The following is a 16,255-nucleotide window of genomic DNA, read 5'->3' on the forward strand; positions in this document are numbered from 1 at the left end:
GAAGCTTTTTTCTAATTGTGCAATTTTTGACAGCATGATTGTGAAGAAATGATGACATGTAGGTGTAAAAGAAATGACTGACTTTACATTTTTATGCAATAAAATGTTACGGAAACTAAAATATTCAGTGTTTATAGCATTATTGTGTGTATGTGTGTGTGTGTGTGTGTGTGTGTGTGTGTGTGTGTGTGTGTGTGGCAAAGTGCTTCTACGCAGTGTACCAGGGGCACGGAGAAAAGCTGTCGTACCATAGGCACGAGGAGTGTGTGTGTGTGTGTGTGTGTGTAAAATACTTTTTGTGAAAAATAAAATCTGAAATTATTAAATATCAGGTTACTAAATCGAGTGCTGGGACTGCGATCATGTAACGTAGGGATTTAATTGGATTCTAAGATCAGATTCACTGAAATCGTGAGTTTGATGTTTGAAAGGTTTCGTAAACACTCGGATCCAAAAATATCAAACTGCTAACGTCCAGTTCGAGACAGATTGTGGGTCAGAGCTAGACTGGGACATTTGTTAACACCCACTGTTCAAAATAATGTCCAAATTTGGATCAGACACAAAATTCCAAGACTGAATTGTGAAAGGTGCAAAATTTGAGATAAACTAGCGTCAGAGGTTTGTACAACATCAGAACTGTAGTGGCAATTCCTTTTGTTTGACAAACCAAACATCCCACAATTAAAAGTCCACGAGCCACTGCTGCAGTGAGATACTATTTCGTACGCAGGCAAAAGAAGTCCACTGTCCAAACTTGAAAGTTGTGTTTTTATGGTTTATTCATCCAGTTTGGCAACAACAAGATCCATTTTTTGTTACTTCCTGCTGCTTCTCCTGCTCTGGTAAAAAACCATAGGCCCACCCCAGTGCATGCTGGTCCTATACCAGTCTCTTTATTTATACAAACAAAATGGCTCTACAGCTCTTACTGACTAATTTAACAAAGTAACATCAAACAAACATTGAAACAAAATATTAACCGACAAATAAACTTGTAAATAAATCCCAAAATATAAGTAAACTAACAACAAATTTAACTAATTTCAAAATAATAAAAATTAAAAACAAATAGCTCCAACAAAAACAAACATCCATCTAGCTGTCCCTCCATTATCCTGGTTACGGTGAGCTGGCAGCAGGTTACGATGGGAATCCAGATCTTTTACCCAGCAGCATTTTCCAGTTTCTCCTGGAGGATCCTGAGGCTTTCCCCAAACCACATGAGATGTATTCTCTCCAGTAGGTACTCCTTCTCCTGCTTGTCCTTCTACATGTGTTGAGAGGCAGACAGGAGCCATCTTCACCTGATGCCAGAACCAACTCGGCTGTCTTCCTTCTTCTCCGACCTCGGCCAACCTTCAAAGGAGCCAATACCCAGATCTCCAGACTACAGGTGGGAATGGACATGGACTGGCAGGTGGAAACTTTTCACTACGAAAGTTCAGCATGAAGCTGCAGACGACCATCGTTTCAGGCCAGTTCATGGCACAGAGTCAAGCATGTCTTCATGGTTGTTGGACATCACCAAGTTGGCCTTTTCTCTTCAGTCCGGTTTGTGACATTCATGGACGTGAAGCAGGAACCTCAGAACGGCAGTTTTCCCCACTTTGCAGCCGAGTGTACGATGATCAGAACGACAGTCGAGACCTCCAACTCTGAGGTCTTTGGACTCATAATATTAAAATTTAGGTTTGGATCAACTCCGGACTGTAATGGTTAAAGGTTGTGAGTCACTTTCACGTCATAAGCCCACCACAGCGTGGTCTGCGGTCCTGCTGCAGGGAGGCGGACACACCTGAGCGCCATCTGCAGTCACGCCTCGTCAGCTTATGATCTGAACTCGGTCCTGACTGTTGTCGTTGTTGTCGGAGAGTGAGCTGTGAGCTGAAAAGCTGCAGCTGTGACCGTTATTACAGCAACCGCATTAATGCAGATGCTGAAAAGCATGAACGGGTCGTGGATCCTTCACACGTGTGTTGAAGGTTTTTTGGCCCAAATCGAGACTTTGATATTGGATCTTGGCGAACTGTTGCCCCTTTGATTGGCAGTTTACACCTTAAATCTGTACAAGCTCGGGACTGGAGTGCATACTTGGAGAGGAAGACGTCAACATCAGCAATAATTAACTGAGCTGGAAGCGTTACAGGTCTGTTTCTGTCTTTGCGTCTCAGTTAAAGGAACAAGTGTCAGCTCATCAGCCGACACTCTGGAGTTTCAGCCTGATGGGTTTCCCTCCTGGGCCCGTTGGACTGTACTCAGCAGTTTATCTGATGTCGGGTCAGCTGCTGAGGGGGGTAGGATTCAGCTGATGGGTCTGTTTGACGTCTCTCGTTCATCATCAGCATCGTATTACTCATGCTCAGCCACGAACGTGTGGATTTATGCCTCTGAAGTCGAGTAGAGGTCATACTTGGTGTTTTGGCTACCAGCTGTTTGGTGACTCAAGCTAATCAGATTCCACTTTACTTGTTCAGTATATCAGCACAGACCACAGTTTTTGTTTTTTAATTTTCCCTTGTTATAACTCAAACCAGTATCAAACTGCTGCTGAAAATAGTCCCCGACAGAAATACTATGTCCTTTTGCTTTCACAGTCACAGAGGTTTTTGGTGCACCACTGCATACCTCTTTGCAACCCAACAAAACCAAGCAACCTGCAGTAACCACTCTCCAGTCGGTTGGGGAATCCCCAGCTGGTCGTAGGCCTGTGTTAATGGATCTAAGTCAGATCCATCATTTGAAAAATGATGAAGAACTTTAAATAAAAGCTAGAGAAACACCAGAATGAGTTTGAGGTTCATAGCTACAGACAGGCTATCTGATAGATGCACAGCTAACTCAATGCCAGCTGGCCACTTATGAACAGACGAGTGCAGGACTGCCAATCCGGTGTGCCGGGCATTTCCCCGATGGGTCAATTGAAAGGCTGCTGCACACCAGCCCTACATTTTCATTACTGACACTGTTGCCCAATCAAATATCTTAATGCCACCTGGCATAACTACAAGCCGGCCTCCTCAGCTTGCAGAGCAGTTTAGTGTGAAAAGTGGCAAAAAGCCCGACAGAAAAAGAAAGAAACTAAAAATAAATGCAGGAAAACGTCTCAAATTTACGATATGTTCGCTGTCGAGCTGCTGCAGCGTGAACTTCAGCACTGTTGGTGCTGCAGGGACCGCCGTCTCAAGAAGAGAGTCAGGAAGTGAAATTAATAAGGTAAGAGCACAGATGGATGTATTTACGGCCGCGAGCCGCTCCTCTCCTGTCATAGGTGCCACTAAATGAAAGATATACCTGCACGCTGCCGCTGACAGTGGCATCACATGGTTATTTACTCGTCATATGAGTTGCTGAAGGTTGGCGTCTTACACTCATGAGGATCTGGCAGCAGTAACGATGCCCATCAGCCGCCATTGCTGCTCAAAACCACAAAAACATCTGTTTAGTCGATCTTAATAACAATAATCAGCAGCTGAGCTGACCTGGTGCAGCATCTTGCCACATGAACACGGTGAGACAGTGGGTTTGATGGGCACTATTTTCAGAGGCGGAGGGATTTGGTTGCTGCTGCCGGTGATAACAGTAGGAACCGCGTTCACAGAAACACAGAAACATCCAGACTGTTGTCAACATGACACTTTATTGATAAGTGCTACATGTTGTGGATTGATCGACGATCGACTGCAGGGAGGGCGGGGCTGACGGATGATGGTGGGTGGGGCCGGTTTACTCGTACAGCCAGGGCTGGGCGCATGAGGTGTAGTTGACAAACTCCTCGGCCTTGAACCACAGGTCGACCTCCATCTTGGCGTTCTCCAGGGTGTCGCTGCCGTGGATGATGTTCCTGTGGAGACGGAGGTGATCGGTGCGGATCAATAACTGATCAATGATTTCTGGGTTTGTGGGGGGTGGGGGTGGGGTTCTTTCAGAAAGCTAATAGAAAATGTCTCATTTCAATAATGCGTTAATATTTTTCACATTTCGTTAAGACTTTAAAATATTATGAATTTAAGAAATATTAACATTTTGTGAGTGTTTTAGTTTTCTAATGTCTTAACACACACACACACACAGCAGCTGGACAATGCGGTGGTAACACTACTTGCTTTTGGAACTTCAGGTCGGGTGTTTGACTCCCGACCACGGTGAGTATGTCCAGTGAAATATGGTACAGTGATACTGATGATCAGTGTTGGCCAAGTTACTTGAAAAAAGTAATCAGTAACTAATTACTGATTACTTCCCCCAAAAAGTAATCCCGTTACTTTACTGATTACTTGTTTTCAGGTAATCAATTACTTAGTTACTTAGTTACTTTTTAAAAACACGATTTACAACCTGAATAGGTGATAAAGTGATAGATCTTTCAGCCCAATTCTACTTTTTCTGCATAATCATCATACAAAATGTAATCAAATGGAAAAGTCTCTTTTTAAAACTTGTTTTATTAGTTTTAATCTTTTAACTTTATGCATCAAGCAAACATTTAATTATCTGCAACATTCTCTGACTGGAAGAAATTAGTTTAACATTTAAACCTATTTTCTGCACATTCCAGCACATAAAATAATATATTTTGTGTGTTTACACTCAGTCTTTCAAATAGATGCAAGTAAAACACAGCAGAAAATAAATAAAGTCAAAGACTAGCGGTCCTGTTGCTCTATTTTCACCTGTAAAGCAGGAGTGGGGTAGGCGGAGGGTTACCCTGGTGCAGGTGTGCAGCGGTCAGTGGAAGAATCCGCGAGTTTCTCTGTGAGTTTCCCATTACGTCGTAGCTACTCGGTGCTTGTTTGGAAGTTTAGGGGTTTTTTCGCTGTAAAAAGAAGTTTTCTTCCCACGCACAACGGACACTAATGTTTTTGTCACTTTTTATGGAATCAAACTCAAAGTAAGGTCAGTACTTCCACGCTTTAAACGCTGCACGCTCATACTCTCTCTGCACTCGATATATGATCCATTGTTGATCTGCACACAGCTGTTGTCACGAACGTCGCACTCGCTTACGTCACTGTCATGAGACATTCTCGCAAAAAATCACGGTTTTAGTAACGCAGTAATGCAGCGTTCCTACGGGAAAGTAACGGTAATCTAATTACTGTTTTTGCAATAGTAATCCCTTACTTTACTCGTTACTTGAAAAAAGTAATCGGATTACAGTAACGCGTTACTGCCCATCTCTGCTGATGATGCTACGGTCAGGGGGAGCCAGGATGGAGGACTGGGAGGAGACACTGTTATCCCACTGAGATCCTAATCGTTACTACACTGAGTTATTACTGGCTGAAAAACAAGAGTGTTGTGAGTTGTGTGAGTCCGTCTGCTCTGCGTGATGTTGTGTTATAAAACAGAGTCATGTCGCGGTCGCTCACCTGCCGATGTTGATGCACAGATCACCACGGATGCTGCCGGGCTTGGAGTCAGCGGGGTTGGTCTCACCCAGCATCATCCTGGCCAGCTTCACAATGCTCTGACCCTCCCACACCTGGAGTGCACAAACACACACTTCACAAACTGCTGAACTGAATTTTGATGTTTATGTTGAAACGTGAACATTTTGAGTTCTTTTTCTACTTTAGTGATACAGGAAGTGTAATCCATAGACTGTATCTAAAAGACGAACGAGACCACTGTGACGTCACCAGTTTCAGTTTTCTGTCACCATCACGTCAAATTAAATATTCTAAATTGTCAGGAACTGCCTCCTCGGTGGACTATAGGGGGCGCTCTTGAACTCGCGCAGAATAGAAGTAAAATGTAAACACTGTCTTCCAGTTTTTGACACAAAGTCTCAAGAAGTTGTATTTTAAACATAGGTTATTGAAAAATATGTCAATAAAGAGAGAATGATTATTAAAGTAGATCTCATTGAAAATAGATACATATGAAAGCCAAATAAGATTTTGAAATCTATAACGATCTGTTTGAGGGGGGTGGCGCCCCCTTAGTGGCGCCCCTGCTGATAGCGCCTTCTTGGCGATTGCACCCAAAGTGTAGATCCATTAACCTCACAGCAGCCATATTAATGGTCACATCACATCATTGAAAGGCTCCAGAGGTTCAGTTGAGGTGAAGCTAGCAGACAGCTAGCAGCTACAGCCTAAAAGTCGCCATCATCCACCTGTCAGTCAAAAAGGCCACGCCCCTAATAATGTAAAATTTAAGCCTTAATACAATTTAAACAGGTGAGTTATAAAAAACAACAGCTGTTTGTGTATCAGGATGTAAACGTGTTTATTTCTGCTGTAAACGTTTAACATGGACTGACTCGCCGCAGCCTCTAGTGGATGTCAGAGGAACTGCAGTTTTAAGTGCCTCATATTTCCCATCAAACTCAAACTGTTTGCAGTTTTGTTTTTATCCCCTTTTGGTTGCAAACGTGTGCGAGGTCAGGCTAAATAAAGCTTGCATGCTTAAAGCCTCCTGTGTGCGGCTCGTTTGTCCGGTGGAGGTCGGAGCACGATGCCTTGAACACGAGAGGGTGTGAATAGATGGAGAGACAAGTGAGGCAATGGAAAGAGATAAAGCGAGAAAGGTATGTGTGTGATGGCGGCGCTGGAGGCGAGCTGAGTGTGTTTGTATGTGTGTTACCATGGCGAGGATGGGTCCAGAGGACATGTATTTGCAGAGTCCAGCGTAGAAAGGCATGTCCTTCAGGTCCAGGTAGTGCTTCTTCATGTGGTCCTCAGAGGCCTGAAGACACCAAAGGAAGTTACACATTCATCGGCGAGTCAGTCACCGGGTGGCCACGCCCCAACGACGGGACCCGTATTAAAAATGAACTTTGTGTTTTATTCAGTCAGGCCTGAAAGCAGCAACACTGAGACCATAAACAGCTGAGCATGAGGCTTCTATCCAATCAGAGCTCTTTATGAGCACAAGCGGTGAAACGAGCCCCAGTTTTTTTAAACCTGAGGTTACATCCATGTTTTATCCACACTTTGACTGCCAAGAGGAGGGGGCTGGAGGGGGAGGGGGTATCAGGTGTTTTATTGCATGTTCATCATGATCCATGACTGGCTTCACTTCAACAACGCCGAGCACTCAGCCCCTGTCATCGCCTCTAATCGAGCACGTCCTGTCACACCATGTTGCTTGGCTCGCTCTTTTACATCGTCTCTAATAGTTATACTGTACCGGCTCGAACACTTGGACAGATCATCAGAGAGCCGTGAGCGTGGCTTCATATGAGCAAAATTCTGAAATTACAGAATTTACATGTAGGATACAGGAAAAAACTCAAGGTCGTGACCCTCGTCTTATTTCCTGTCATGTATTTCCTGTTCCTGTGTGGACTTTCATACTGAACAAACTGAAGTCTCGAATAATGAGCTCGCTTTGCACAAACAGGCTGCTCTAAACACTCACTTTATGCTGTTTTTTTCTAATCTGGGATCTGTATGATGTCACAGAGGGAGCATAGAAGCCCCACCCACCTGCTGCTCAAATCCAGTTTTGCTAATCAAGAAAGCTGCCTTAAAGGGGGAGGAGCTTTCAGACATAGATGATGAGCGGCTGCAACGAGGCTTGGTGTGAGGTAAAGAAGGATTATTATGAATGGAATTCATGCAAAGCTGCTTTGTGACTCTGATGAAGCCTCAGTTTAAAGCTGACAGCTGCACTTTTATGAACAAATGAACTGCAGCAGAGAAGAAACGCCCCCTGCTGGTGGTTAGTATGTGCTGATCAGTTGTGAGTTGTGGCGCCTGGCGTCGTTTTTACCTGCACGAATTTGGCGGCGACCAGCCTGAAGCCTCTATGCTCAAAGCGCTTGATGATCTCGCCACACAGTCCTCTCTGGACGCCATCGGGCTTCACGGCAATGAAGGTACGCTCCATGTCTGCTTAGGAGGCTGCACAGGAAACAGGAAGTGAAGTCAGCCCACAGGAAACGTGAGTTCTTTGATGAGTTTGTTTGACAGCACACAGTGTGTCCTCAAACTGAACCATACAGAAATATTTTATAATATAATTTCTTTTTTGTTTCGATCAAATGTAAAATCTGATTGATCGTTTCCTAAACATGTTTAGATTTCTGCAGAGGAGGAGGAGCCTGCAGGATGAAGATGTGTGAAGGAGACCCCGCTGAGCTGAACACGAGTTACGGCCAGAAGGAGGGAAACGACCCCGAAAACCACATTTGTCTCTGAGTGTCTCCTCCTCCTCTTCCTCCCTCTCAGGTGTGTCTGCTTTACCCTGACACGTCTCATCGTCTCCTTCAGTCGGTGACACCTGCCGATATTAAATTTCCCCTGATGTAAAACCAGAGCTGCCTCTGAGCTTCCTGGACCACATTTTCTTCTTCTCCCGGCGTAGCAACCGCCGCTCGAATCTGAGCCTGCTCATAACTCTGGACAAAGCCTCGGCGTGCCGGCGGTCCCGCTGCTAATTTTACTGCCCGCCGGAATCTGCTGGCGTGACGCCGACAGCAGCTGAGAGCAGGTGTGACGGCCGCTGTTAGAGAACAGCTGCTCTCAGCGTTTTTATTCCTCCAGAAAATGTTCTCATTGTGCGTATATGCATATTTAAAAATAGTCCTTGTCTGCATGTAAAGATGATTCTTTCAGTGAGACCCTGATATCTGACACGTCTGAGGCTAAAGTTTCAGCTTTAAAGATGTCGTGATTGTGCTCTGAGGTTTTAAAAGTCGATATGCAGAAATTATTTTATTTGCTGAAAATTTACAAAAACCTCCAACAGTCAAACTAAAAACACGAATTCTGATGAAAACACGTGTTTTTGGTTCGTGAAACACTGATTTCGTAGCTCATTCGTGCACCAGGAAACAGCTGGAGAGACGTTTGCTGCTCCCACATCAATAATTTAACGCCTCAATTTTAGCAGATTTAAACTGCAGATTTCTGCTGCAGACTCGCGACATAATAAACATTTTTAAATCATTATTCCTTTGACATGTTTTCCCTAAACTGAGTTCATTAAACTGAACTTAAGACAAGTTCAAACTTTACTGTTAGAAATTCACTAGTTTCTAACAGTTGACCATAAATCTGTGTGAGGTGGCGTCTCTCTGCCTGTGGGGATAATGAGGCTGAGGAGAGCATTATGTTTGAAGTCAAAGACACTGTAAGATCCTCTGGGCATGTTTGAGTTACAGTAGCATTGATTTGATTCCTCTTTGTTGTTTAAATGCACCTTCATCTCACATTAGCAGAGCTGTGACTCCACGAGTGCAGCGGGCTGCAAAGTTGCAGTTTTGCAAGACTGAAGTCATTTCAAAAAGGAGAAAAGAAGCCAACAAAGTAAAGTTGAAGTAACTTCATATTTTTAAATTTAAGCTTAACTGCTGAGAAAAATCCAACCTTTCATTTGAATCCTAGAAACGATGAACCTGCGAAACGAGAATCCCACACACGACGTCACTGAATAACTTTATCATGTTTAGTCTGTGAAGGCGCAGATATCACATAAAAGTGGATTATTTTTATCAGCTGTAAAGTTTCTGTGCAGATCAGATTTTAACTGGAAGCTTAAATTTTATATTTTGACTGATTTTAAAACTTAAGATGTTACATCAAATGTTTGAGTTTGAAAATGTTTGTAAAACATCTTTTTGATATCAGGAGAAAGTTGCTCATCAGATAAAAATGTGCTGCATACGTGAGCGTCTGTGTTTGATAGCTACCTCGGTTCTGGGATGGGAGAAGAACTTGTGGAGACGATCTGCTGGCGGCGGGGATGCGATCACCAAGGCCACAACGCCACAGAGCGGCTCTATTTAAAGGCTTCTCTGCAGGGGAGGGGCTCCAGAAATGTGTGTGTGTGTGTGTGTGTGTGTGTGTGTGTGTGTGTGTGTGTGTGCAGTTGGTCCAAATCTGTGTCAGTTGTTGACAGACATTTATGTGTGTGTGTGTTTTTGTTTGCCATCCAAAATGTCCTCAAACATTCGTCTAAAAACTGCAAACTTCCTCCTTTAGTCACTTTTTGGGGGTTAAAAATATCTTATTGTGCGTAACTACAAAATGTCTTCATGCACATTTAACAGTTTTATCTCTAAAATCATCAAACAGTGATTGTAGCTCATCATCCAGCAGAGGCTCCGTTACAGAAGCAGAGAAAGACGTAAACACATAAACATAAACATGTTGTGTTCAGGTCAGCTGACTGTGGAGCTGATTCAAGCAGCAGCGGTTTAATGGCTAAAAGCCATTTCTCCATGTTTGGCTTGAACTCTGCGCTCCACGACCTGACCCGACCCTGCGGATCTGAGACACCTACCCAGCTCAGCAATCGCACCCCTGATATATTTTGGGCCCATACCATCGAGAGACTGAGAGACAAAAAGTGGGGCATTGCATTTTTCTCTATATTTAGCAGGACGTGAGTGGAAGGAGCTGAGAATCAAAGTAATGTGCTCTCTCTGCTCGGTGCGTGTCGGGGTTAAAGCAGCTGCAGCGTTTTGGATTCATTTATACTTGTTTTATATAACGAGCAGACTGGAACCAGCAGACAGACATCTGCTTCTGCGATCAGCCTTTTGCTAAAGCCCACAGTTGGGCTGAATCCTCCCTGAGTCACACTGCAGTGCTGCCGGGGCATTCCCATGATGCACTGAGCTCTTTTTCCCACTTCCCAGGTGCTTGAACGCCACCGCTGCACGCCATTAACCGCCATCTTTGCTGAAATCCCCGCTGTGATATCTGTTATCTTGTTGTTTCTGCCTGTGTTGAACCTCGATCGTAGTTCTGATCTCTGAGCTCCTCCAAATCAGAACAACAGTTGCCTCAAGTCTTATTGAATAAACCGTTCATTCACTGGTGGAGCCTCTGCTGGTCATTACAGGAACTGCAGCCCAGATGCTGATTGTTAGAAATCTGTGAACTCGTAATAAGACCGTTTCCTTTCCTCGGCCCTTTATGCTGCTTTTCCATTGCTGCTCTGTAAGTTGAAGAGATTCTTACATAAGCGAGTGCGATTGTTATATAACAAATCACACTCGCTTCTGTACGAGTCTTTAATCCAAAGCTCCAACCTTCACCCTTCCCCCAATTTGACCCTAAATATAAACCTTATCCTAATCAGGGATGGAAATCACCCTCCTCCCAAGGGGCACGCCGCCGGGTCAACAGTCCTGAGGAGGGGACAAAAGGATCCTATCAGCTGAAATGAAAACACACACCCCCTGATCACGCACACACTCCACCTGCTAATGCTCTTATGCTGTGATGCACTTGGACCTGCAGAGCCACAGCTGTGAGGCCTCTTCTTTCCTTTCACTGACTGAGTCCCACTGTCCCCACAGAGTCCTACTATCCCCACAGAGTCCCACTGTCCCCACAGAGTCCTGCTATCCCCACAGAGTCTCACTGTCCCCACAGAGTCCTACTATCCCCACAGAGTCTCACTGTCCCCACAGAGTCCTACTATCCCCACAGAGTCTCACTGTCCCCACAGAGTCCCACTGTCCCCACAGAGTCCTACTATCCCCACAGAGTCCTACTATCCCCACAGAGTCCCACTGTCCCCACAGAGTCCTACTATCCCCACAGAGTCCCACTGTCCCCACAGAGTCCTACTATCCCCACAGAGTCTCACTATCCCCACAGAGTCTCACTGTCCCCACAGAGTCCTACTATCCCCACAGGACTCCTTTAATAGTGTGGATGCCCTCAAAGGGCAAAGTTTTCAGCCGATTTTCTCCATTCAAACTTTAAAAAATTCGGCTCTTTCTGCTAATGCCAGCTATGACTTTTGGTGCTCATAACTTCTATACTTTTTGAGATATTGAATTTTTTTTGCAATATTTTTTGCCCATTTCTGCCATATTATCAGTGGCCTCACTGATTTTCCTTGCCGGGCTGAGCTGTGTTTGAGCTCAGTGAGATGAGCAGCCGTTCTCAGACTGGGAGGCCCGGGTTCAAATCCTGCTTATGGCAACATTTCTTTCAGTTACCAATTCAACTTATTTAACTCTTTTCAACACAAATTTCAGCTTTTTCAGCTGTTTTCAGCAAAAACCTCTTATCAGCACAATTCTCAGCAGCTTCTGCTCATTTCAGCAGAATTGTCAGTCTCTCCACTTTGTCTTTGTAAAAATGAGTTTGGCTCAGTGAGATGAGTAGCTACCTTGAGACCAGGAGGGCCAGGTTCAAATCCTGCTCACGGCAACATTTTTTTTTCACCACTTTTCAGCAAAAAAAATCTGCTTCTTCACCTGTTTTCAGCAAAATTTTCAGTTTCTTCACCGCCATACAACTTTTTGCAACTTTTCAACTTTCTCAGCTTTTTTCAGCAGACGTCTTCAGCGTTAAGGCATCCACACAGCATTTTCACAGGAAATGCAATTTTTTTCTAGTTCAGGACTGCTGTCTAACTTCAGGCTCAAATCTTCCCCAGACCGACCTGAGAGTTAAAAACGCTGCAGGTTCTTTCAGCTGCAGTAAAACGATCAGTGTGCTGTTCAACCAGCTGTTGCAGTAACGCTGCCTTGCTCAATGTCAGGTGATCGTTGCTAATCAGAAAACCAGACACAGTATTCATACGCATGTGGTGCAACTTAAAAAACAAAAACAAAGAAGCAGCAAAAAACACTGAATATACTTCAGTAAGTAAGAAATAAGTAGAAATATGTATTTCAGTAATAATTATTGCAGTATTACTACTGCAGACATGTGAGGTTATTCTACAGGAATAAGTCTCTGAAATCCTGTGCTGGTGCTGGTGCTCCGTGAGGCCAGAAACAGAAACTTACACCTCAATTTAATATTTATAAAATAAAAAATCATCTGAATCAAAGCCTTGTGCAGCACGGGTCACCATCAAGACCATGAAGGGATTCGACCACAGCTGTGGTCGTGCTGAGCAGCTCGGAAAGAAAGTGACTGAGCAGACATCAGAGGTGAAACCACACTGAAGACGTCCAATCACTTCTTTCCAAGCTCCTCCGACCGTGTGGGTGACAGGATGGAGCTGGCCTATCATGCTGTTTCCATCCAGACCAGGATCATCTACAAGGCTCAGGTTTCAGCTCAGACAGTAACAGACTGCAGCCACAAGATGGCAGCAGTTTACAGGATGAAGAAGCTGAGGACTTTATTCTGAGTGTTTTTTTATTTCTTCACTGAAAGGCAGACAGTAAACATTAACGAGTGCTTTGATCTATTTCAGTGAAGGTTAACTGTGACGGCACTGATTACGGCAGAGTTTGTAACAATTATTTTGAAAAACTAAAACTGCACAGCTTTTACTCTGAACATCTGGACAGACACTACACTGTCTAAAAATTCAAATCATTGCATTCAGGTGTATCCTTTACCTGCATGGTCACAGGTGTGTCAACTCGAGCATCTAGCATGCAGATGCTTCTCAGGAGCTCAGCTTGTTGCAGCGTGCTGCTGTCGGAGGCTCTGCAGAGCCAGCAGACCTCCGAACGTCACATGGCCTTCAGATGAGCTCAACAAGTTTTGAGTTTCCATGGTGACCAGCTGCATCCAAGCCTTACATCATCAAGTGTTGATGCAGTGGTGTAGAACACGCCGCTGGACTCTAGAGCAGTGTCAGCGTGTTTCCCGGACTGACCAATCACGCTTCTCCGTCTGCCGATGAACGAGTCTGGGTTTGGCGGTTGCCAGGACAACAGTACTTGTCTGACTGCGCTGTGTAAAGTTTGGTAGAGGGGGGTTATGGTGTGGGGTGTTCTTCAGGAGTCTTCGTGCTTCAGCAGACCTGTGGACACCTTCATGTTCCCAGTATGTGGACCAGTGTGGGGATGGCTGCTTCCTGTTCCCACATGACTGCACACCAGTGCACAAAGAAGAGTCCGTAAGGACACGGACGAGCCGGTTGGTGTGTCCTGACCTCAGCCTGATTACACCTTTGGGACCAATCAGAGCGGAGGCTGTGAGCCAACATCAGTGTGACCTCACACATGTGCTTCTGGAAGAAGGATCAACACTCCCCATAAACACTCCTGAACCTGAGGAGATCCCTGCAGGAGACGTACAGCAGCACACGGTGGGCCGACATCATATTCCTCCCTGTGGATCAACAGCGTCCATGATAACACGTCTGTCTCTATAATTCTATATTAGCTGCAATCATTACATTAGTATTAATCAGCTGAGCTGAGGCTCACAGACAGCTGGTGTGTTTTTGTGACGAGTCTCTGACTAATAAAAGAACACCAACAGGAAGTGACGAGGCTTTGTGTTGTTGTCCAGAGGTTTTATTTCGGTGTCTGTAGTGTGACAGCAGAGGGAGCGCAGGTCTGCGGGAGGCGGGGCCTCTTTCAACCCTCCCCTCAGAGCTGCCTAATCAATAGCTCTCCAATCAGTGGAATGATTGGAAATCATCCTCCAATCAGTGGAAAGACCTCTCTACGCTCGTCTTCTCTCCGCTTTAACATTTGATGTGTAACAATTAAACATCTCAAGATAAAGTGCAGTAATACAAATGACCAAGAAGAGAGTTTGTATGTGTGATGTTGTAATTATAGGAAACAGTAACGAGAACAACCTGAACCGTAACATTAATAATTATGAGCTTAACTCAATGATACAATTAAAAACATATTTTCACAACAGTATCAAAGCTGTGGGTTGTATTTTTTTAATGGTTCAGCTTTTTACTTAATATATTGTAAAAATTTGAAACTTGCTCTTGAAAGACTCCATGATAATGTGATACAATGAATTTAAAAATTACAAATAAAATTGTAATTTCGCTGTGAAGCGTCCAGTCTGATGCTTCTCTTTGTACAGAAGAACAGAGTCACAGTAATACAGTCGTCCCTCGTTTACCGCAGGAGTTACGTTCTGAAAATAACCTGCGATAGCTGAAGTAGCCAACCTTTCACACTTTTCTCTTGTTTAAACACTCTGAAGGTTCAAACCTTTGTAGAAAAACAAGTCCAGCGTTACTGAATGTTTTCAACCCTCTTTTCAGGTCCAGAAAACAGGAACAGAGCAGCTGCCACAGAATTCAGCATTAATGAATCAACGGAAGTGGAGGAAGCAAGAAGCACGAGTTGAGCAAAGTTTGACTTTTTTTCCCCTAACCCTATTGACAGTGGTCTACAGCCAATCAGGACGCAGAACACAAGGTGCTGTAAAAGAAGAAACAAAGCAGCGCCGGGTGAACCGCGTTACAGCGAGGGACCACTGTATCACAACGTGACGTTTTAAATCATTAAATTGCATAATTATTAGTTATAATAATTATAAAACTCACAAAAAATGAAACCTAATTTCCAGCTTAAATTACTTTGTGTAATAAAACTTTTTAAAAATGACTTTCTCACTTTTTTCATGTAATGTGATAAAGTTCATTTATTTATCTCATGATGTTGAACCCTGAGAAAATCTTAAACACTTTCAACCCTATTCTCAGACGTTCCACAAATTAATGTTTATAATAATGTTTCTTATTATACAAATTTCATGTGACTTTTAAAAACGATCAGAGACAGTTATAACAGAAAAACTATCCATCCATCCTTTTTTCAGGGTCCCAGCGCTGGAGCCTATCCCAGCTGTCATAGGGCGAGAGGCGGGGTCCACCCTGGACAGGTCGCCAGTCTGTCGCAGGGCCAACACACAGGGACAGACAACCATTCGCGCTCACATTCACACCTAGTGGCAATTTGGATTATCCAATTAACCTATCCCCACAAGCTGCATGTCTTTGGACAACACGTTCTCACTCCCAAAGCGTCACATTTTACGCTAGGTGACAAATCGTCAACATATTACGTTTTCGGCTACCCACCACGTTCCTAAATGACGACCTCGGAAAAATGAGGAAATATGAGAACCGTATGGACTCAATCTACACATGTTCGCTCTTTTTCGTCAAATCACTTAGAAACACGCTATTTAACATCATTAAAGTCCTGGTTAAGCTCAGGAAAAAGGTTATGGTTCGGGCTAGGGATAAGGTTAGGTTTAGGGCTGGAATACAGGGCTGGAACGTCTATTACCGCGGGAGCGTCATTGCACTGGATTTCAGCCATAACCCGCCGCGTACCATAAGAACGCCGAAGGTCTCCTTTCGCGTTCCTCAGGAACGCCGCGGGACGTGACAAAACGTCGGCATGTTACGCCTCGGGAGTGAGAACGGGCTGCTTTGGACGGTGGGAGGAAGCCGGGGAGAACATGCAAACTCCATACGGAAAGACCTGATGGTGGAACTGAACTCAGGACCTTCACAGTGCTGACCACCGTGCTGACCACCGTGCTGCCCCAGAGACAGAAAAACTTCATTCTTGAAATCAAATCCTTTTTATTGTTGTTCTTATTTC

The 16,255-nt window shown here is 44.3% G+C and overlaps 1 protein-coding gene across 1 annotated transcript; it reads right to left on the reverse strand.

The window, feature by feature from the left end:
• Positions 1-3,621: 3,621 nt before the first annotated feature.
• On the reverse strand, positions 3,622-9,743 carry LOC102782883 (nucleoside diphosphate kinase B-like). The gene is made up of 5 exons (XM_006805260.1): positions 9,644-9,743; positions 7,723-7,853; positions 6,592-6,693; positions 5,373-5,485; positions 3,622-3,844 (listed from the first exon to the last, which is right to left on the reverse strand). Exons 2-5 carry the CDS (start codon positions 7,837-7,839, stop codon positions 3,727-3,729), a joined length of 450 nt encoding a protein of 149 aa, XP_006805323.1. The 5' UTR covers positions 7,840-7,853; positions 9,644-9,743; the 3' UTR covers positions 3,622-3,726.
• Between the last annotated feature and the right edge of the window lie 6,512 nt (positions 9,744-16,255).

This window comes from Neolamprologus brichardi, chromosome 4, assembly GCF_056152115.1.
Source record: "Neolamprologus brichardi isolate AB-2024 chromosome 4, ASM5615211v1, whole genome shotgun sequence".
Taxonomy (NCBI): Eukaryota; Metazoa; Chordata; class Actinopteri; order Cichliformes; family Cichlidae; genus Neolamprologus; species Neolamprologus brichardi.

What these genes read in the sequence shown, in the direction of transcription:
- LOC102782883 (XM_006805260.1), bottom strand. Translation starts at nt 7,839, where the DNA reads ATGGAGCGTACCTTCATTGCCGTGAAGCCCGATGGCGTCCAGAGAGGA. An exon ending in CTGGACCCATCCTCGCCATG is followed by an intron (nt 5,486 to 6,591) that starts GTAACACACATA and finishes TGTGCACTCCAG; the next exon opens with GTGTGGGAGGGTCAGAGCAT. An exon ending in CTGTGCATCAACATCGGCAG is followed by an intron (nt 3,845 to 5,372) that starts GTGAGCGACCGC and finishes CCGTCTCCACAG; the next exon opens with GAACATCATCCACGGCAGCG.